At 43.1% G+C, this 23,104-nt stretch overlaps 2 protein-coding genes across 7 annotated transcripts in view; one reads left to right on the top strand and one right to left on the bottom strand.

Moving 5' to 3' along the window:
- Positions 1 to 10,686, bottom strand: part of AARS2 (alanyl-tRNA synthetase 2, mitochondrial) — a 119,662-nt gene extending 108,976 nt beyond the window's left edge. Inside the window, exon 1 of one of the 3 annotated variants that reach the window (XM_033939986.1) lies at positions 10,557 to 10,686. The gene's annotated coding sequence lies outside the window, so the exon portion shown is untranslated. Of the gene's footprint in view, positions 1 to 1,180; positions 1,406 to 10,556 lie in introns of those variants that run through there. The other 2 variants (XM_033939983.1, XM_033939987.1) reach the window with 2 other exon arrangements.
- Positions 10,687 to 10,790: 104 nt separating this feature from the next.
- The window catches only part of RNF8 (ring finger protein 8), a 46,722-nt gene continuing 34,408 nt past the window's right edge, over positions 10,791 to 23,104 (top strand). For all 4 annotated transcript variants that reach the window (XR_004538984.1, XM_033939993.1, XM_033939991.1 and 1 more), the window contains exons 1-3: positions 10,791 to 10,922; positions 19,872 to 20,000; positions 21,298 to 22,041. Coding sequence is in view for 3 of the 4 variants with exons in the window: in XM_033939993.1 (XP_033795884.1) it covers positions 10,818 to 10,922; positions 19,872 to 20,000; positions 21,298 to 22,041 (978 nt within the window). In the remaining variant the exon portion in view is untranslated. The remainder of the gene's footprint in view (positions 10,923 to 19,871; positions 20,001 to 21,297; positions 22,042 to 23,104) is intronic.

Below are 23,104 nucleotides of genomic sequence, written 5' to 3'. Positions count from 1 at the left end.
GCTAGCCCTAATGAATATGCATGAGAGAGATTTGCATATGAGGGAAGTGATAGGCATGCAAATTTGCTTCATGCATATTCATTAGGGCTAGCCTGAAAACCCAATTGGCCTGGTGTTCCTCCAGGACAGGGTTGGGAACCACTGGCTTAGACATTCTAACTTCTTATGGCTATCTCAGCATAAACGACATGCAACAGAAAGACTGCAGGGCCTAGATAAGTGACTTGCTAGTGACCTGCTAGTGTGAGCTGAGGACCAATGATTGTTAAGAAAAGTAACACGTGAAAAGTTTTTTCTAGAATTCAGTTGTATAGCCAGAAGAATGTATAAATATCTCTGTAACGTCCTGTTTTCGGCACTTCTGAAGCCAGCTTGGAGCTCGGGAGTCGCATACGTATGCTAATAAACTATCTGTGCCTTCTTCAAGTTTCTAGGTTTTTTGGCTGCCCAAAGTGACCTTTCACCTTGAGGGCCGCAATCCAGGCGGGTTTTCAGGATTTCCCCAATGAATATGCATGAGATCTAGTAGCATGCAATGAAAGCAGTGCATGCAAATAGATCGCATGCATATTCATTGGGGAAATCCTGAAAACTCGACTGGATTGCGGCCCTCCAGGAGGGACTTTGATACCCCTGTTCTACACCAATATTCTTCAATGCAAGGCTTGAGGGTCAGTGGCTGTGTGCATTCATACTCTGATTCTTCCCTCTCTCCTTAAAGAATGACACGGAGATGGTTTCCCATGATTATCTGCGAGAATGGGGGTGGTGACAAATTCTGTCACTGTGTCATTCTTTACGTTGGGGCTTTCCAAAAGCCAGACAAACTGCTGCATTTTGGAAATCCCTCTGGGCACCCAGACAGTCCTCTAAAAAGAGGATATGTCTGAGTTTTCGCAGGCATCTGGTAACCTTAAACATGCAGTAATTACAAAACTCCCCCAAAAAACTTCCTTGGACCCTACCTGCCCTTCCACCTATTGTCCCATGACTCCCATCTCCCTCCTCCCCTTCTTATCCAAACTACTTTAACCTGTTGTTCAGCACCATTGCTTTGACACTCTGTCATCCCTAGGTATTCTTGGCCCAATCCCAGTAGTGTAGTATGGGGTGGCAGACCGCCCTGGGTGCTATCTCTGCAGGGGGCATCGATGCCTCTCCTTTCTGCTCTCCCACATACCTCTATAAATATTTGGTGGTACAAGCAGCATTTTCCATTTGCTGCTTGCACTGGCCTCTGCTCCCCTCTGATGTCACTTCCAAGGTTATACACTGGATATTGTTACTGTAAATGAGCATAACTTATTATCTTTCATCAAATGGTCAACATTAATCTCGATAGGTCATTACTATGCAATTTCACACTAAACTGCAGATCACTTTAACAAACCCCCAAGCCAATGAGAAAGATCAATATTTAGTCATTCTGGGAAAGAATAAAAACAACCCTACAAACACCAAATCAGAACACCAACTTAAACCATGCAGAATGGCAAAAATCCATTCAAATTACACTAAACTCCATAGTGCCTCTCACTGAAAAGAAAATATCTAGGAATGAGAAAACCCCCTGGCTCACATCCAAACTAAACATAAAAAAAGAATGCCGAAAACTAGAAAGAGCCTGGAGAAAAGCAGAGGACCAACAGCTTCAAGATAAACAGAGAAAAGCCTATTAACAATATAACACTCAGATTAAAGATCACAAATGCAAACACTTCTCTGAAATAAAAGGAACTGATAAACCAGATCAGAGAAACTTATCTGACTATTAAATATATTAATTGACTGCACTCATATGTGCTACAAACACAAATTCCCTTACATCCAGTACACTAGAAAATCTAATTCGTTGCCCTTTATTCTTGCGGATGGGCAGACTAGATGGGCCATTTGGCCTTTATGTGCCATCATATTTCTATGTTTAAGATGGTTCAGCTTTAGTACATCTGCACTTTCTAAATTCCAGGCCCATTGCTATCCTTCCCCTGAATTTGGGTCAGGTTAGAGGCTTTTTTGTTTTTGCAATGGAGGTAAAACTAAAAGAGGCTCCCTTTTCTATTAAAATTTTAATCTGGAGCAGTTTTAAACCTAAATGACAATAAATATAGAGATACCAAGTCTCATGCATTAGGAGTGTGTCACATTCAACTGAAATCTTCCTTACTCTCACACTCTTAACCTATGTCTCGCTCATCAGAAGTTTACTACCAGTGCATTGATCTTGATCACTGTTTTCATGAAGCTTTTTAGAGTAATAAACCAAATGATCCAACCAGCAGGCAGAAATCTAAGCACACCTTCCTGCCTACTGCTTCCCCTTGCACTGTCCCTTTTCCTTTTATTTCAAATACATGTGCTTCGAAACTGAAGTACATAATTTTCTCTACTTTTATTTATTTTATGCTTAATAAACCATTGAAACTGTACTATACAGGCCTAAGCAGTTTACAAACTAAAGGGAAATCAGAAAGGAATGCCAATATTTTAATAGGAAAGTGTATCAGTCATACAGAGGTAGGGGTTGAAGCGCAAGAAGAAGGGACTGGATGTACATCAGTCACATAAAGACAAAGGGAAAAAGCATGGGATGAGGGAATTGGATGTGCAGAATATCTACAGGAATAGTCAGATCCTGCTGGAATCTCAAAGCTAGAGGTTGTGGTAAGAGCGGATAGTGTAGCTGGTTTTAAGAAAGGTTTGGACAAGTTCCTGGAGGAAAAGTCCATAGTCTGTTATTGAGAAAGACATGGGGGAAGACACTGCTTCTGACCTGGATTGGCCAACGTGATAGCAGGCTACTGGGCTTGATGGACTAATGGTCTGACCCAGTGAAGCTATTCTTATCCCAGGACAAGCAGGCAGATATTCTTGACTGATGGGTGACGGCACCGACGGAGCCCCGGTACGGACAATTTTAGAGTGATTGCACTCTAAGAACTTTAGAAAGTTCTAGCTAGGCCGCACCGCGCGTGCGCGAGTGCCTTCCCGCCCGACAGAGGCGCGCGGTCAGGCTACTGGGCTTGATGGACTATTGGTCTGACCCAGTGAAGCTATTCTTATGTTCTTATGCTATGCTAACCAGTGGAAAAGACCTGGGAGAACAACCAAGTTTTCAATGCTACTTTTAATTATTTGAGAGAGGGAATGTTACAGATGGGGAGAGGAAGGGAATTCCAGGTTGAAGAATACTTGGTGCCGTGTTGATTCTAATTGGGCCTGTTGTGGTCCTAGCAGCCAGGTGGAAGACAATTTTCAGCTAAAAAAATATATCCAATTTGCGCTCCACTTTGTCTGAATTCTTTCAGAGGCTTCGAATAAAAGTCAATATCATTTAATGCTGCCTTGATTCAGTTGCAAAGCAAAACTGCACTTTTAGGTCATGCTGGCTTTATACTGAGATAGATGACAGGAGCCTGTGGGAGACTTTTACAGGTTGTGAGACCTATTCCTGCATTTTGCTGGAGTTGCTGAAATCACAGACTTGTACAAGCTGGTTTTAATTCAGATGCTGAAATGCTAATGTGTGACATGTGAGTGTGTAGATTTCTTGTTGTGAAGTTTCTCAAGGACACCAACCAGTGCTGGAAAGACAATGAGCTATTTGACAGTGCTGAAAGCAAATGCAAGTCAGCAGGACACGCCATCCGGGAACCTAAGAACTGATAAAAGTGATGCCAGGCTAATGCACTGATACTGATATACCCATGTGAAGAATGGAAACTTCAAGAAGAAGAAAATTCCAGAAGCTATGCCTGTCCAGGGCCCCCAGGAAAGAATGGAGGCGTGGACTAGGAGATGGTTAGATAGGAAGCTTATCTGCTCCAATAGGGTGATACATATTCACAGCCAGGGGAATGGTCTAAGACAAAGACACTTTCTGTATAAAACCTCCATGCTTTGGTAGAGTTTCTTGAGAGAAGCCGCGCCATACTTACAGAAATATACTGGCACTGCTTGTATGAGGGGTTTTTTTTTCTCTTCATTGTATATGTCCAAACTGATTTATTTATGATTTGACAAATGCTGCTATAATACTTATTACTAGAATAAAAAGTTATTTGCTTTGGAATTTACAATGTAATCTTGTGGGTTTTATTTTTCCTTCACTACAGATCCCCAGTGAGGTAAAGTAAGCAGCCTTTTAATTCAATACCCTGAATGCACCATTTGAAAAATCTTACTTTGGAATGATTCATCCCTAGCCACTCTGTACATGTATACATATTCTTAATTTGTAGGGTTGCCAAATGTCCAGATTTACCCAGACATGTCCTCTTTTTAGACAAAAATAAGGTGGAGGTGTTTAGACAGCCTTCTTTTTAGCCACAGGGAGAGAGAGAAACACCATCATATGAGGGAGGGGGGGTATGGAGGGAGAGAGAAAGAAAAGCATCCATGAGGAGGGTTACCAGACATCCAGCAAAATCCGGACATGTCCTCATTTTAGAGGACATGTCAGGGTGCCCAGAGGGTTTCCCAAAACTGTCTGCCAATAGCCAAATGTTGCGTCTTCAAGGGCCTGATGCTAGTGTTCAAATCCTTGCATGACATGGCGCCAGGCCACATGACCAAGCCTCCTCCGTACGTGCCGAACAGGTCCTTCCACTCCATGGATGAAATATGCCTCAAAACTCCCACTGACAAAGGGCAAAGGGGGAGGGAACTGTGTAAACAGTTGAGTGGGAGGAGTATAAAGACGCCGGGGTTAGAGCTGCCGCCATCTTTCTCTCATATTTTGGAGTCGGATGACGACAGCACACTCGGTGAGTTATTTTGTAACAACTTTTGAAATGTGTAGGATAGGCAGCTGTGTATGAAAGGGTTTTCACAGCACTTTTCCTTATATTGTTTTACTATAGGGGGATCCTTGATAAAGCATTGCATGCGAAACATGTCAGGTCAGATTCCTGAGTTTTGGCTGTGATTCAAGCTGAATAATACAAGCTAAGTAACATACAAACAAATGCATAAGCATAAGCACTTTATATTTATTGAACTACTTATATTTATTGAAGTATTTATTCGAATGATAATATAATATAACAGAGCATTATAAAATAAGGATGGCCAATGATGAAGCGCCACATAAAGCTTCTCGCAATGAGATAGTACTTTTGCGGTGGAGTGGTGGGGCTGAGGCTTCCTTTTGAAAGCAGATTACCACGCATAGTCTAGGTTGGAGCACATTTATATAGATGGTATTTGTGCATACAAATCAAAACTCCCACTGGTCATGCAAACTGCCAAACGACATTCCTACTCCCACTTCATACTGACTCACTGGAATCAACTACCCCTGCAGATTAGATCCCTTGAAGGACTCCAATTTTAGAAAGCAATAAAAACATACTTGTTCACCTAACTCCTCAGCCCACGACCGATAGATTACAAAGAAATGTACATTGATACAAGATTGCATTAGGATAAAAACTTGGATTGAAATATCTTGCACTGTAACCACTGTTCCCTCTAAGCTGTGCGCATGTGCGCGCGCACACAACTTGCCGAACCCGCGCACACAAATTAAAATAGCGCGCACAAAAAACTAAATTTTTGCCTAAAATGATTTTCACTGCTAAAATGAAATGTTGCAGAAGACCAGCTGTTCCGATTTCCCATTTATCACATTTATTGAAGCGCTATAATATAAATTTTAAGTCATTCACGTGATTCCGTTATATTTGGCAGTTGAACTTGATACGTTACGTGCCCCATAGGGCCATAGCCTATGGCCCATAGGATATGAAACACTTCCGATTCTTTGACTTCCTGAAGTTCCGCCATATTGTTTATTTCGTGGAATCGTAGTGTGCAACGTGGTACTGCAGTTGTATAACTGTATTCGTTTATTAAATTGCAACCAGATATAACTCTTAAAATGTCTAAACCGCGAATGGTGAAAAGTGTAAAACGCAAGAGAGCTGCAACAGCTTTTAGGTCTGAATGGCTTGAAGAAATTGTTGAAACGGAGACACCGGAATCTCGAAATACAATACGTGTTCGACTGTGTGAAATATTTACCTATGACGAAGACGATGGAGTTGTGTGTTGTTATTGTCAAGATGCCAAAGCAATTGGAAAATTCTCTACTGGAAAAATATGGGATGATGTTTGGAAACTGGATTTTCTGAAACGCCATCTATCAAGTAAATCTCATACCGACGGTATTAGGAAACTCAGAAGTAAAAATCCGAATTTAAGAGGGAGACTGGTTAACATGTTGCTTGAAAGCCCAACCAAAAAAGAAAACAGGCAAATTAGTAATGAACGGAAGCGTTCCAGTCCTGATGAAATTAAGGTTCTTGTCGACAGTGTTGTGCTGGCCATTAAGATGAATATCTCAATGCGCTCTGTTCAAGATATCAATGAGCACATGGCGAAGTATGTTAGTATACCTGATAGCTGGAGAAGCAAAAACTATATGTTTGAATTTCTTGGAATTATCAATGGCATCGTGCAAGATGATCGTATGGCAGACATTAAATTAGCAACGTATCATACGTAAACTGTTACTATTATTATTATACGTTAACTGTTGATGAAAGCACAGACATTTCTGTCAACAAGTACTTAATACTCTACTTTAAGTATTGGCCAGTCAATTCAAATGAGTATAGGACATCATTTGGTGGGATGCTACAGTTGGAAGCATGTGATGCTACATCAATAGTAACAGCAATTAGGGAATTCTATTACAGTGATTCCCAACCCTGTCCTGGAGGAACACCAGGCCAATCGGGTTTTCAGGCTAGCCCTAATGAATATGCATGAGAGAGATTTGCATATGATGGAAGTGATAGGCATGCAAATTTGCTTCATGCATATTCATTAGGGCTAGCCTGAAAACCCAATTGGCCTGGTGTTCCTCCAGGACAGGGTTGGGAACCACTGCTATAGGAAACATGAACTTGACCTGAATAAAATGGTTATGTTCACCTCTGATGGTGCCTCTGTTATGTTGGGCAAAATAGATGGTGTTGCAGCACAGCTGAGAAAAGACATTCCACATTTAGTGCAGCAACATTGTGTTGCACATCGGGAAGATTTGGGACTTTCTGATTCATGGAAAGAAGTAAAATTGATGAAAGAAGTAGAAACTGTAATGAGAACTGTGTACACGGTGTTCTGTCGGTCTTCTAAACGATGCAAATTCAAGAAATAGCAGATGCATCTGAATGTGAATCAATTGCTTTCAAACCTCTGAATGAAGTGTGCTGGTTTTCTACACACTTTGCACTTGACGCAATTATTCGAAATTATGATCCCCTGTTAAAATATTTTGAAGAAGACAAAGATAATGATCCTATTGCAAAGTACTACTATAAGAAGCTGAACAGTGAACAATTTCATATTACACTTGAAGTTTTGAATGATGTCTTATCAGAACTAGCTTCCTTAACCATGGCATTTCAAAAACGTGGTTTGACACCATTGGAAGCTTATCATCTTGCACAGGGTAAATTGAACAAACTTCGAATGCAATACTTAGGTGACAAGGTTAAGTGGAGTGATAAAGTCAACAGTCTTCTTGACAACAGGATGAGGTCTGGAGAAAAAGTTTCAGTGGATACTAATTCCATATTAACCTTCATCAACATCCTATGTTTGCATCTGGGTGAAAGATTTCCTGAAAATGAAGTTGAGGAATGGTCTGCTTTTGACTGTACAGCAATATCACAATGTGACTTTGACTTCGGAAATGGACATATCAAATGTCTTTGTTTAAAGTATAAACAATTTCTTCCGGAGGAAAGTGTTATTATTCAGCAATACAACTTTAAATTCCTTGTTGCAGAAAAAATCAAAAGCAATCTGATAAACAGCTTTCCAGATGACGAAATTTGCATTTCAGAATGATCAATTTGCAGATTTAGCAAAATTAATGGACATTGGTGCCACATTTTTAGCATCTAGTTCAGATTGTGAGCGTGGTTTTAGTCTAATGAACAATTTGAAGACTAAACAAAGGAATTGTTTACATTTAGAGCATTTGGAAATGCTGATGCGTGTTAAGAGTCACCTTCAAGATGGAGGCTCAACAGATCTTGACAGAATTTATTCGGACTGGATAAATATGAAAGATCGCAGGGAAAAACTTTGAAAACTAAATTGCTGTTATTTTCTAAATTTTAAGTATAAAGTACAATGATACCTTATTTATAGGTAGCGCTCAATGAAACATTTCAATGAAACATAATTTATGTTTATTGAAATGAGACTTTATGTTACATAAAGTGTAACTAAAATTACATTGTGTTTTAGTTAATTCAGACTAAGCTCAAAGACCTGCCCATAACTGAACTCCGGGCCCTCTGGCAATCATTTTTATAGTGCACACAAATTTAGTTTTTCTTTAAATTGCGCACAGATGAATTTTTTTGCACACACAGCCTATGAAAAATTAGAGGGAACATTGACTGTAACTATGGCAAATTGTAACCTGTTAACTGTATATTATGTATGTTAACCTGTAACCCATCCTGAGTTCTGTAGGGAGGATGGGATAGAAAATGAATTAAATAAATAGTTTGTCCAGGTTTTGGAAGTCTCCGAGCTTGGGGCTGCATATGGAGGCGCTTTGCATGCATGGACGTTGACACAATGATGTCATATACGCAAGCGCATGCACATAACTTCATTGTGTCAACATCCGCGCATCACAGACGCCCTCCAAACCTCGTGGAAGGAGACAGGAGGTTCGTTTGGTGGTGGTGCCAGGTGTCCATTTTAAAAAAAAAATGAGATCTGGCAACTCTAGGAAGAGGGGAGGGAGGGAGAGAAGCACTAAAAGAGTACAGAGGATGGGAAGGGGGCCTAAAGAAATGAGTGAAAGATGGGGCGGGAGTGAGACTGGTGAAAGGTAGGGGTAGGATTTTCAGATGTCCGAATTTCCCCAGACAGCTTTTCAAGACCTGGCTGAGAGCAGGCAACGGGGGCGGGGCTAGGTCAGGTGTAATGGGTCTGGGATGCGTGGGGTGGGGTGTAATGCGGTCGGGATGCATGGAACTGAGCAGGCCAGAGGGGCAGGTTTAGGGCTCTGGATTTTATAAAGTAAAATCTGGTAACCCTAGGTAGGGGGTGGGGTAGAAGTGAGACTGGTGGGAAGCTGGATCATAAGTCCTCTTTTTTTGACTTAACAAATACAGTAACTAGTGGCGTACCAAGGGGCGGGGGGTGCACTCCATAGGAGGGGGCACAGCCGTCTGGGACCGGAACCTCCCACCCTACTGTGCAACAGGACCTGCACCTCAGCACGGTTGCCGATCCACCCCATCCGATGTACTTGCTCTGGAGCAGAGTTGGCAGCCGCGCTGAGGTGCAGGAAGGTCACACGATGGCTACATCTGCCGGCTCTGCTCCGGAAGAAGTAAGCTATGTCGGAGGGGGTGGACCGGCAGATGCAGGGAGTTGCGGCAAGGTCCCAAGATGACTGCGTCTACCGGGTCCACCCCCTCCGATATCAGGTACTTCTTTCAGAGCAGAGCTGGTAGACGTAGTCATTGCGGGACCTTCCTGCACTTCTGCGCAGCTGATGATTCTGCTTCAGAGCAAGTACGTTGGAGTGGAGTGGACCAGCAGCTGGCAGCTACAGTCATCACGGGACCTTGATGAATGAAGGGAGAGAAAAGAGCAGGACTGCTGGTATGGAAGAGTGGTGGAGGGAGAGAAAGGTGGCAGGGTGGTATGGAAGTGTGCTGATGGAATTGGTATGCAGGGAAAAGGGAGAGAGACATAAGGGGGAAGGATACTGGAAGGAATTAGATTGTAGGGAAAGGGGACAGATGCTGATGGAAGTGGGGGGGGGGAGAGACAAGGGGTAGATGCTGATTGAAAAGGGGTGGATGGAGGGAAAGAAAGGGCAGGCATTGGATGGTAGTGGGGAGGGTAGAGGGGGAGCCTATGCTGGATGGAAGTGCGGATGGGAGAGATAAGGGAGCAGATGCAGGAAGGAAATGGGGAGGAGAGAAAGAGGGGAGCCGACGCTGGATGTAAGTGGACAGAGAGAGAAGGTACTGGATGGAAGGGGTAGAGAAAGAGGGCACATGATGGAAGGAGGGCATAAATAAAAGGAGGGCACATGATGGGGGGAAAAGGATTGAGTTAGTGAAATACTGGAGAAGGTGAGGGAAAGAGGTGACGAGCTATAGGTAGACAGTGAAAAAGGAAATTGATGACAGGGTAGTAAGAACATAATCTAGACAGATGCAGAAAATAAATTGAAAAGGAAAATGAGGGAAAAAGGGAGAGAGATGTAAGAGGAGAGATGGGGCTGATGGGAGAAATGGAAGGGAGAGGCATAAAGTATCTGGAAGGGACATAGAAGGAGAGAAGATGCCATATAGTGGCTGAGAGAGAGAGAGGGCAGACAATGGAAGAAAGAGAGTAACAAGATGAGAAAAGCAGAAACCAGAGAAGACAAAGGTAGAAAAAAAATTTCTATTTATTTATTTTTTGCTTTTGTCACTGTTTCTGTGGTGTTGCATTGTATGCAGAGTCCAGCTTTGTCTATGTATTTCTATTTGATTTCTCTGTTAGGATTGCTCTGTACTAGCCTGGCTTGTTTAGTTGCGGCCAATCCTGGGGTGTCACATCGAACCGATTTCCTCAATGCAACCAAAAGCCGCTCCCTCGCCCCTCTTCAGCTTAGAGCGCAGAGGCTCCGCCCCCTTCCCGGGAGCTGGGCGGGGCTGGCTGGGCCGCGCGTGCGGCGGTGGATTGCTCAGGCCTGGCTGCGGGGAAGGCGCCGCGGGCGATTGCTTCGGCCTGACGCTTAACCATGGCGGCGGCCGAGGAAGCCCGGGCCGCGGCCTGAAATGCGCGCGAAGCCCGCGGGGGCGATGGCTGCGAGCGGCAAGTGCTGGTGCCTGCGGCGCCTGGGGCTGAGCGGCGAGTGGCTCCTGCTCGAGAACGACGCGGAGGTGAGCGGGGCTTCGGGGACCCTCAGGGCGCCTTCCTAGACGCTTCCACTGCGCGTCGCCGGCCTCGGAGCCAAGGGCCCCTCAGGCGCTGCCCGGGTTTATAGGCCCCGCCCAGTGCATCCCAGGATGCACCGGGCAGGAGGCAGAGCACGGCCATTTTGAGGAGGTGGGCTTAGAAATGATGGGGAGGGGTTAATTAGCTGCTGCCCTGCCAGCTGGCCCACCCACCTGGGGGGGGGGGGGTGAGGCCACACTGCTACACCACCAGGGATAATGGGGGGGGGGGGGTTCGCTGGCCTACCAGTGATTTTTTTTTGAGGGGGGGCGCTGGCCTACCAGTGATTTTGAGGTTTTTAGGGCAGCCGAGAGGTCAGGGAGGGGGTCCTATTTTGGTGGGGAAGATTAGGGTTCCCTGTACATGCACACCAGAGTTGTACCTACTACCCATCTCTTGTAGGCATGTCCCAGGAAGTTCTGACTCCCTTAGGTGCCGCTTCTCTGTCTCAATCATAAGTTTTCCTGTAGCAGCAATTGACACAGCCGCAAATATTTGTACCTGGCTGCACCTTCTACGTTGGAACATCTTTTGGTAGACCGTTTACAAAGGGGCACTGAAAAGTTCTGAGCCAATTTGCAGAATCATAATGCTGTGTTTTGACATTGTTTCAGGTCATTGATTGAACCATGTCAATGAAAAGTATAGAATTTTCAAGTGTGGAACTCCGAGCCATCATGAAGCTCCTATTATTGCTGAAGAAAACGCCAAAGGAAATCCATGAATGTATGACACAAACATTGAGTGACAACTGCCCATCATATTCCACAGTGAAGAAGTGGTGTGCAAACTTTCAGTGTGGAGATTTTGAGACCGAAGAGGCAGCGAGGCCTGGGAGGCCTCAAACGAGGTTAACTGAGCTACTGGAATCAACTGCTTCCTTGAACGACTCATTGACTTTAAGAAAGCAATAAAAACATACTTGTTCACCTAACTCCCCCACCCACAACCAATAGATTACAAAGAAATGTATATTGATACAAGAGTCTCGGTATGTGTCATGTTAGGATAAAAACTTATATTGAAAAATCTGCACTGTAACTATGACAGATTTAACCTGTAAACTGTATATTATGGATATTGGTATTAGATCCCTAGTATGTGTCAAGTTAGGATGAAAACTTGCATTAGAAAAAACTTGTATTGTTAACTATGGCAAATTGTAACCAGTTAACTGTATATTGTGCATGTTCACTTGTAACCCGTCCTGGGCTCTTTGGGGAGGATGGGATAGAAAACAAATAAATACATAAATTGTTGACCTGATTTTGGCAGATCAGCAAATTTCAGTTAAAACAATTGAGAGACTAGAGATACCCAGGGAACGTGTTGGGTGTATAATTCACAAGCAGCTGGGTATGCATAAGCTGTCAGCCAGGTTGTTTGAATGCCGATGAGAAACGACATTGAGTGGACACTTCCAAGTTGATTTTGCAGCACTTTCAGTGAGCTGGTGCCAACGTTTTGATGAAACATGGTTACATCACTGTGATCCAGAGACAAAACAACAGTCCATGCAATAGTGCTACTCAGATTTTCAAAGGCCAAGGAAATTCAAGATCCAAAAGTCAGCAGGAAAGTCCATGGCCACAGTGTTTTGGGAAGGTAAACAAACAAACCACAGTGGAGATTTAAAGAGATGTTGGTGTGCAGTTTATTCAATAATCATAAAAGTCTGTGTGATGGCTCAACACACACGTGTTTCGGCCAATAGGGCCTGCTTCAGGAGCCTATAACATACAGTCGACTCCACCTAAGTGCATGTCGGTTAAGCAAGCTCTTTGGTTATCCGCAGCCTACCACCATGGTCCTGTTTTTTTTTTTTTTTTACATTAAAATCAATGGACGTAAACTCTGGCTAATTGCAATTCTGATAAGCACACAATCCGCTTATGCTCACTGATGTTATAGGTCCCACCTCTATTCGTTTACGTTACGTTCACTCCGGTTAAAAGCAATGACGTTCTCATGTGACTGAGCCACATATTTCGGATCAGAAGTCTAGGCCTGGTCTGGTGTTCGAACTTTCGGAACTGCACCATGGCGTTGCATGGAGAAAAATCTTTGTCTTTGGCTGAATGTGTTGATGTCTTAAAGAGACTTGGCCAACGGAAGAGTCAGGTCTCTATTGCAAAACATTACAGTGTTCATCCTAGCTAGATTTCTCAGATTCACAAAAAAAAAAAAGCAAGCCATATTGAAAGACTGGCAAAATAACAGCAATCCTACCAGAAAACAGAAAAGAACTGGGAAGGCTGGAGACATTGAACGGGTGTTGCTGCGATGGTTTGCTGAAACTACAAGTCGTCAACTGCCATTCAGTGGGCATCTGCTGATGGAGAAAGCAGCACAGCTATCCGAAGAACTTGGTGTAGAAGACTTCAAAGCAACAAATGGTTAGAGAGGTAGAAAGTTCGTAACGGCATAAAATTTAAGAAGCAGCATGGTGAAAAACAAGATGTGGATGAGTTTGGTGCAGAAAGATGGGTCATGGAAGTGTTGCCATCAGTTATTGGTGGATATGAACCATGCAATTTTTTTCAACGCTGATGAGATGGGCCTGTACTGGCATGCCATCCCTAATGGAACATTGGCTTTCAAACGCAGCAAAACTGTTGGCTTCAAGGTGCCAAAGGAACGATTGACATTGCTGCTTAGTTGCAATATGGACAGTAGTGAAAAGCTCGAGGCACTGGTGATTGGGAAGAATCGAAATCCTTGATGCTTCAAAAACATTTAACGCCTACCTGTTGAATATGAAAGCATGGATGACGGTGACACTGTGGATTGAATGTTTGCAGAAGCTTGACAATCTGATGAGAAGGTGTAGGAGGCACATTGTTATGCTGTGTGATAACTGTGCAGCACACAGCAATGACTTAAGACTAACCAACATCAGACTTATGTTTCTGCCACCAAACACGACCTCTTTGATCCAACTGATGGGCCAGGGGATAATCACCAACTTCAAAACATCATTACAGGTAGCTCGTCTTAAGATATGTGATGGCAGTGATTGATTGCAAGCACGGAATCCAGCCTCTGAGCTGCTTAGCTTGCGAGAAAAATGACGGTGCTTGACTTTCTTCACATGGTACAGGAGGCATGGAGTCAAGTCTCATCATCAATGATTTCAAATTGCTATCGACGGGCGAGCTTCGTTCACGCATCTGATGAGACAACTGAAGCTGACACTTCATCCATTGAATTCCCGGTTGGACTTTTGCCACAATAGTTTGAGCAGTATGTCATCGTTGACAATGATATGTCCACATCATCTGATAGCACTAATTCTGATATATGGGTCTGTGGCAGTCAGTTATAAGTTTAACACCTTGCTTGGTCATTATTAACTCTCCAAATTTAAGTTTTTCCCATGAATGACACAGCCGTTAATGATGAGTGGGTGTATTGACCCATTGCTTTAGATCAGGGGTGTCAAAGTCCCTCCTCAAGAGCCTCAATCCAGTCGGGTTTTCAGGATTTCCCCAATGAATATGCATGAGATCTATCTGCATGTATTGCTTTCATTGTATGCTAATAGATCTCACATATTCATTGGGGAAATCCTGAAAACCCGACTGGATTGCGGCCCTCGAGGAGGGACTTTGACATCCCTGCTTTGGATTGAGGACTGTTAGTTAGGACAAGAAGAATTTTCCTTGTGAGTGATTTGGGTCATTGATGTGAATATTAAAGTCTCTGAAAATGGTTAGGGAAACCTATGGATGCATCCGCAATAGCTTGTAGGCAGGAGTCCCAGGTATATGTTGGGAGGGCCAGAGGGCAGTAGAATAGCAGAATGTGTAGTGGCTCATGCCAGTCAACTTTCAAGATGAACAAGATAATTAAAGGGGGCGGGATCTCTTTGACAGGCAGGGTGTTTTGAGTAAATGACTGCAACTCCACCCCCTGCTTTGAATGAACATGAGATGGAGATGGCTTGATATCCTTCTGCATCAAATCATGCACTCCACTAAGGACTAGGTCTGGAGTTGTTTTGCCTCTTGTTGATTCCTTAATCAGTTGCTCCATAAAGCAGTCCTGAATTTCATCAAGGAATTTTATCTCCCTAGCATGCCCTGATCATACATTTACCCAGTCAATATCAGGGTAATTGAAATCACCCATTATTATTGTGTTACCAAGCTTGTTAGCCTCCCTAATGTCTGATAACATTTCTGCATCTGTCCTTCCTAGCCTATACACTTATCGCTATCCTTTTTCCTTTACACATGGAATTTCCACTCATAAGGATTCCAATGTGTGTAACCTATCACTTTCCAACCATATCTCTCAAGTAGTGCTGCCCGATTCATGATTTGAATCGATTCACCGATTCGAATCGATTCAATTTGGGAAAAAAATCGGCCTCCCGATTCAATGGCCAACCCTTCCCCCGTGCCTTCCTAAAGCAGGAGCTGCAGCTCTTGCTGGCCGTCCGCTGCTGCTCCTGCTTGAGGGGGGAGGGTCGGCCAGAAAGGCCTCCCCCAGCTTCCCTGCTCTTGCCTCCCCCAGCTTCCCCGCTCTTACCTCCTTATGCTACACAAGGGATAGGAGGGAAGGATAGAAACTGGGCAAGGGTTATGCTGCACAGGGGGACGGGAGGGGAGGAAAGATGCTGCACATGTGGGAGAGAGAAAGGAAAGAGGAAGAATTGGGGTGAAGGAGAGGAAGGGAAAGATGGTCATGTCCATACCCCGAAAATAAGACCTAGTGCCTTTTTTGGGCCCCAAATGAATATAAGACACTGTCTTATTTTTGGGGAAACACGGTAGACAGCTGGGACCCAGCATTCCAGCACATAGGCTGATGATATTATATTTGGGGGGGGAATTTTTGGTATCTTTGTTGGTTAATCTGAAGTGGGTGCTGCATATTTCTTTGTCTCACTCATTTCCATGTGAAATCTGTTTTTTTGAACTTTGAAAATACTCAAGACCACGATTTATGTAGCACAGAAAATATTATGCATACCAATACACTGAATCGTCCAAGTAATTTTAGTTTAATAAGTCCCCTGCTCCCCCGAAAAAAAAATTTACTTCCACAAATAAAATGGGAGAAAAAGCAATAAACATAATTATCCCTGGAACTGTAACCAAAAATACAGGAAGTAAGGGTCTATGTTCTTATACCTCCTGTCAATTAAGGTGGATAATCCACTAAACCATCTCTGTCCCCTTCAATCTGTTCATAACTCTGCTGCACACCTCATATTCTGCCAATGTTGCTAAGCCCACATTATCCTCTCCTCAAGTCGCTTCATTGGCTCCCTATACATTTCCACATACAGTTAAAACTCCTCTTACTGACCTACAAGTGTACTTGCTCCGCAGTGCCTCAGAATCTCTTCTCTCTCTCCCCCCTCCCGGGCACTCTGCTCATCAGTACCCTTCTCCTCTACGGCCAACTCCAGACTCCATCCCTTCTACTTTGCTGCACCGTCTGCCTGGAACAAACTGCCTGACTGGGTACGTCAAGCTCCATCTCTGTATTCAAATCCAGACTCAAAACCCACTTCTTTGAAGCTGCTTTCAATTGCAAACTCCAACCCATCTTAGCACCAATATCTGTCTTATCGTTCCCTACCTGAGCACATTGTATTGATGTACTTTCTTGTCCAGTTTGTCTGTCTTGATTAGCTTGTAAGCTCTTTTGAGCAGATATGCCTCTAGGGTTTGATGTACAGCACTGCATATGTCTAGTAGCACTATAGAAAAGTAGTACTCGTATAATCAGTAGGAATAGTATTTATTTTTTTAAAATTTTTCTATACTGCTTAAGAACTAAACGGTTCACATGAGTTAAAACAAACATAATTATGACAAACTAAAGTCTTAAAATCAGCAGGGGAAAACTATTTTTTCTTTTCCAAAGGACTGTTAAGTCATAAGAATGTGGTGACAAAATTGGGTTTTTTAGCTGTTTCTTTTTAAAAAAAAATTCTTTATTCAATTTTAAAATTTACAATAAGTGGATACCTGGAATGCGCTGCCAGAGAGCGTAATAGGGCAGAGTACGGTACTGGGGTTCAAGAACGGATTGGACAATTTCCTGCTGGAAAAGGGGATAGAGGGATAGACCTGTTGGGCTGCCGCGTGAGCGGACTGCTGGGCACGATGGACCTCAGGTCTGACCCAGCAGAGGCATTGCTTATGTTCTTATGTTAACCATTTTACACTTTAAAATCACTTAAAATTCCATCAAAGTCTCATTCAGACCAAATATCCCTCCCCCCCCCGACTTGGAAACCGATCAATACATTGTTGCAACGGACCCACCAAAGCATTCCACGTCTTAACATCAGCTATTCATTGCTCTGGTGTCTTCATAGTAATCTGCGTTCATTTTTATTTTCAGATCGTAATGATCAGCTTGGTTTATAGTTCGCAATGACGTGTTGAAAATACCACGGTGTTTGACGAAAAACAGTTTGATGGACCACGGAAATAACCTGGTAACCAGTGTCATTTCTTCAAAATTGGTGTCATATGTGGCATCCTATCTACACCCGCAGCATTTTGTATCGATTGTAACGCTCTTCCTCTTGTCTTGGAAACTCCAAGACAGAGTGCGTTGTAATAGTCCAACCTCGACAAAACCATCCCTTGTACAACAGTTTTAAAATCATAGGTTGAGATCAATGGTTTAAGGCGATGCAGCCTATGACGTTGACCAAAACATGCCTTCTTCCAACTGTGTCTACACATGATCTCTCTTTCCCACAGCTTAACACCAAAGCAACACAAATCAGACAGACTTAACAAATTAGAAAAAAACAAACCCTTAGTGGAAGGGCAGCATGGGGACTCCATCCATGTTAAAAACTGAACTGTTTGTGAAGGCTTTTTTGAGTTGAAATTTTATATTCAAACTGGATTTGAAGATTTATAATGTTTTTCAACCATTTTTAAGTGTTGTTTTTTAACAACTGAACTATGTATGTTTGTTTAACATTATGCTTATTACTATGGAAACCATGTAGGTAATATATGGTATATAAATTTTTAAATAAATATCTGTTAAAACACAAAATGAATTAAGAATTAGGTTGCGTGTCTTCTGAGGTAAGGTTTGTGTATATAGATATATTTCCCAAACTGGTGAGAATGGCTTTTTCCATTTAATAGAGGATTTAACTTGATGTTCCAGAAGCATTTGTCTCAATCATTTTTAAGTACAGTTTGATTTTGAGGTTTAGGTGACTGCCCAAGATCACAAGGAGCAGCATTGGGATTTGAACCGGGATCCCTAGATGCCAAGCTCAATGCACTAAGCACTAATGCTGCTCCTCCACTTCGTGTGTTTCTTTTCAAGGATATTTCATAAGGTGGGTATTAATTGAGGGCTCAGGATTGCAAAGAATTTGGGGTATTGGCTCTTGTAGTTGGATAGAGTGCAATCAGTTGAAAATTGAAAACCACTTCTACATTCTCAACTTTTTCTGTTGCTGTATTTGTAATATTTAAATTATCTTCTTAATCTATTTGTTTCTGTTTGTGCATAGATTTCAAATAGTTTCTAGTGCAATCAGTGTGTATATATATATATATATACATATATCTCCTATATAATAAAACACTAGCCACGCATGTGCACTCCTATCTACGTGTTCCGTATGTCTGTGGCTGCAGGAGTGTGCATGCGCGCTTAACAGACCCCACGCTCGTGACAGCAGAAAACACTCCTTTGCTGGCTCCCCACTCGTAAAGGTTTTTTCGCCGGTCTGACCCTCCCATCCCTTTCCGACATCTGGCGGCTCACTTAGTCCTTTGCCGCCCCCACTTCCCTTCCCGCGGTCCTGACTACGAACCTGGCGATTCCAGCAGCGTGTGCAGCAGTCTTCACACGCTGCTTCAGGCCCTTCTACTGCCCTGATTTGCTCTGCCGCATCTCTGATGATGTCATCAGGGACATGCCAGAGTAAATCAGGGCAGTAGAAGGTCCCAAAGCAGTGTGTGAAGACTGCTGCACATGCAGCTGGAATCGCCAGGTTCGTAGTTGGGACCACGGGAAGGAAAGGGGGGGGGGCCATAAGGGACTAAGGGAGCCGGACAGACCGTGGGAAGGGAAAGGGGGGTAGAAGAAACGCTATTGCTGCTGCACAGGGAAGTGGTGTGGGGGGAGGGAAATGGAGGGGGAGGGAATGCTGCTTTGGCTGCTGCACAGGGAAGTGGTGGGAGAGAAATGCTGCTGCATAGGAGGCAGGGAGAGAGACAGATAGATAGAAAGACAGACAGACAGACAGACAGTGGGAGGAAGGGAGACATAAAGAAAAGAAGAAAGACACAGGGGCAGGGAGATACACAGAAACACAGACAGACAAAGGGGTCCAGGGACAGAGACAGACAGAAAGAAAGACAGCGGGAGGGAGAGAAAGACAGAAATAAAGACAGACAGACATATATTCTAGCACCCGTTAATGTAACGGGCTAAAATACTAGTATATATATATAACATTTATAGCCCGTTTTAATTTCTAAACAAATTCTAGGTGAATAAAAATATTTAAAAATAATATATCAAATTTCTCAGCAAATTTACAATAAATCTATTAAAATAATTAGTTTAAAAAATTTGTCAAAACATATAATATGAAGAAACTTTCCTTAATTTAGTACAAAGATCATTCCAAAGTTTGGTTCTTACATATTCGAAGATTTACTCATCAAGAGCTTCAAATGAATATATTTACTTGTTAAATAACTGAGCTTCAAAGAATGTTGGAAACGAGAAGCAATCCTATTTAGTGGAAAGGATAAATATCTTAATAAACCTTCAGGTCCCATACCATATAAGAGATGTTAGGCAGAATGTTATAATAGAGCCTCGAATAGATTGGATTTTAAATTAACTGAACCCTGCTGACAATTTTTTTTCTGCACTCTTAGGTGACCATAGGCCGAGGATTTGGTGTGACGTACCAGCTAATATCAAAACTATGTCCTCTCATGATTTCTCGCTACCATTGCACCTTCAAGCAGAATGCAGAGGGCCAGTGGACAGTTAAGGATAACAAGGTATAACAGACGCTTGCTGCAGTGTCTCCTATCTACATATCTTTAAGCTAAATTTGGAGAGAGATCCTAGAAATACAAATGATGATGGAGTCCATACAATCGTTATAATGCTAAGACAACACAGAATTTTCAAAGAGGGAGCAAGCCCTTTGTGTAGGCCAAACCATTCATTGGTGGTATTGGTGCTTCATAGCTGTGGTAGTTGCGTAGCGAGGGTAGGAGGCACCTGGGTGGTGGCACCCTCCCCACCTCGTTAAATCTTCACCAGCATGAGGAGCTTCTCCGGCCTGCTGCTCGTGCTAGCATTAGCTTTCCCTCTGATGTCACTTCCTGGCCCCGTGAACTGGAAGTGATTTCAGAGCCAGACCAGCGCAAGCAGTGGACCAGAGTAGTTGCTAGCGCTGGCAAAGATTTAAAGAGGTACAGGGAGCGGGGAAAGGAGGACACGAGCATGGCGTTGGGGGGGGGGGTCTGTCTCTTCCCTTTACTATGCCACTGAGCTGTAGAGAGGGATTATCACTTTTACACCAATAACAACTAATTTAGTGTATTGCCAGTAGGAGCCAGAAGCTTGTTCCAAATAGGGCAGATGTATGAGGATGTGAAACTACACATTCTTTAGTGTCTCTCCAGACCGGCACAGCTTACCACGACCAGCAGGTGGAGACTGAGACATACACTTTTGGCAGTAGTACAAGTGGGCTGTGCAGTCCCTAATACACTCAGTCTGCTGTGTGTCCAGCAGGTGGTGGTAAGCTGTTGCACTCTTCCATGGTTTAGTGTTGGGCTGTTGGAATTTGTTTAGTGGCCTTCTGGTCCCCATCTCTGGTACCGGGCTGAGCTTGGGGGGACCCTTTCGGGGGTCTCCTTGCTTTTCCTCCTGGTTAAGCAAAATAAGCAGTATTAATTCTGGGTATATAGTAGTACAGTTATTATATAGTTTTGTATGTAATATTTGTGTTGATTCTATGAATGCTTTATCGTATTCAGGTGAAATATAAGTTGCTTAAATAAATAAATCATGTAGGTAATAATATTGGGCCCATTATCATGGCAGTATCTTCCTCCATTATTAACACTTTCTTTTAGTCCATAACCTCATATACAGTGTTTTTTAAAAAAACTCTTTTGTGAAAGCTGTTTGTTTTCAGAGTTGGTTATAGCCCTCAATTTTCCATTGAACTCATACAATTATTTTACAGATAAGAAGTTTACCTTCCATTTTTTCCTCTTGGATATATTTTCCATATTTGCTTGTAAACTCAGAGCACTCTTTCTCTCTCTTTCCCTTTACCAGAGTCTTAACGGAGTATGGCTGAACAAGGAGCGATTAGAGTCTTTGAAAGAATACCCTGTCATGGAAGGGGACTTCATTCAGCTTGGAGTGCCATTGGAAGACTCGGAGAAAGCAGAGTATGAGTATGAGCTGATTCATAAAGAACTGGAGGTGATCTGTCCATTTCTGAGTATACAGTCATCAGACAAAGTGAAAGGCCCAAGAGCAAAGCGGAAATTCAGCATGGAAGATTCGGATGCATCTGGAGCTGAGGGTCCCTCTTATTCCAAATCCAAAGTTCATCGCTTTTCCTTGGATAATGAGAAGGCCAACAAGTCTTCATGCAAGGCACAGTTGGCTAAACAAGCAACAGAGAAAATGGATCCTAAGTTGCCATCTGCAGGGCCAAGCAGGGAGAGGACGGTCTTTGAGAGCTGCACCCAGGATTGCAGGGAACTTGTGTCTGACTCAGAAAGCCAAGCAGTGCGCAGCCAGACACAGTCTCTTAGCACAAGGGAGCTGGTCAAAATGCGTGAGACCATGCTGGAGATTAAGAGACTGAATCAACTGGTACAGGAGAAGCAAACCGCAATCCTGAGCATCAAGCAGCAAAGCAAGAAGAGCACACAGGTGACGGCCCTGGAGCAGGAACTACAGAAACTACAAGAACAGCTGCGAGCAGAGCAAGAGGAGCAATTGCTACGGGTGAGGCAACTGGAGAGGACTTTCCATGAGGAAGAGGACCAGGAGCAGCAGCAGGAAGAGGTAAGCAAAGGCCTTGTCAAGTACAGGGGCCTAGAATGCTGCTTTCATGCCTTATACAACATCCCCTAATTCCCCCCCCCTCATATCCAACCCTTCCCACCCGACACCAAAACTCACTGTCCCCGCTACGACAAAAATGCAGGTTATACAGTGATAAAGGGCCTCTGCCACACGAAACCAAGGGGAGATGTGGCACAGTGGTTAAAGCTACAGCCTCAGCACCCTGAGGTTGTGGGTTCAAACCCAAAGTTATGTAATTTTAGTTACACTTTATGTAACATAAAGTCTCATTTCAAGAAACATAAATTATGTTTCATTGAAATGTTTCATTGAGCGCTACCTATAAATAAGGCTCCTTTCACATAACTTTGGGAGTCGGATGACAGATACAGCCCCGGGAGCCCCTTGACAAAGCACTAAGTGTGCGAAACATGTTGGGGCACAACTCCCATTCTAAGGCTGAGCTAAGTGCTTTATATTAATATTTATCAATACAAGTATATTTTGTTATACTATTTCATGCTATTTATACTCTATAAATGACCTAAACAACAAAGCTATATTTACATGTTGGGACCAATGATGAAAGGCACCACGTGATTCTTCCCGCTTTTGAATGATCTACAGCGATGGAGTGGTGGGGCTGAGGTCTCCTCATAGTGAGATATTGGATACTACTAGTGGTGATAAGATTACATTTGGAGCTTCGGGTTAGAGACAGACATATAAATTGGTGACAGTAGGGGCTATGCCTATATCTACCCCCTGAGTCTGCAGAAATAAATGACCACCAAATGAAAAATAATTATGGGGAGGGGGGAAGGGGGTATCTCTTTTGTTTGGTTTTATTCCCTGTTTGAAAATGTTGGAAGGGAGAGGGTGTTTATTCTTTCTATATTGTTACTGATTGATCATAAGTGCTTATGATTATTTATATATATATGTATGTATATTGTTATGCACTTTTTGTTAGCTTTGATTATGGGACAATATCAACGGAGACAACTGCATTACAAATATTCTAGTACAAGTACTCTAATTGGCATAGATCTCTTGTGTAGGA

This window comes from Geotrypetes seraphini, chromosome 3, assembly GCF_902459505.1.
Source record: "Geotrypetes seraphini chromosome 3, aGeoSer1.1, whole genome shotgun sequence".
NCBI classification, from domain to species: Eukaryota; Metazoa; Chordata; class Amphibia; order Gymnophiona; family Dermophiidae; genus Geotrypetes; species Geotrypetes seraphini.
Note: the sequence above shows the minus strand (reverse complement) of the source record. Positions and strands in the feature narration are given on the sequence as shown.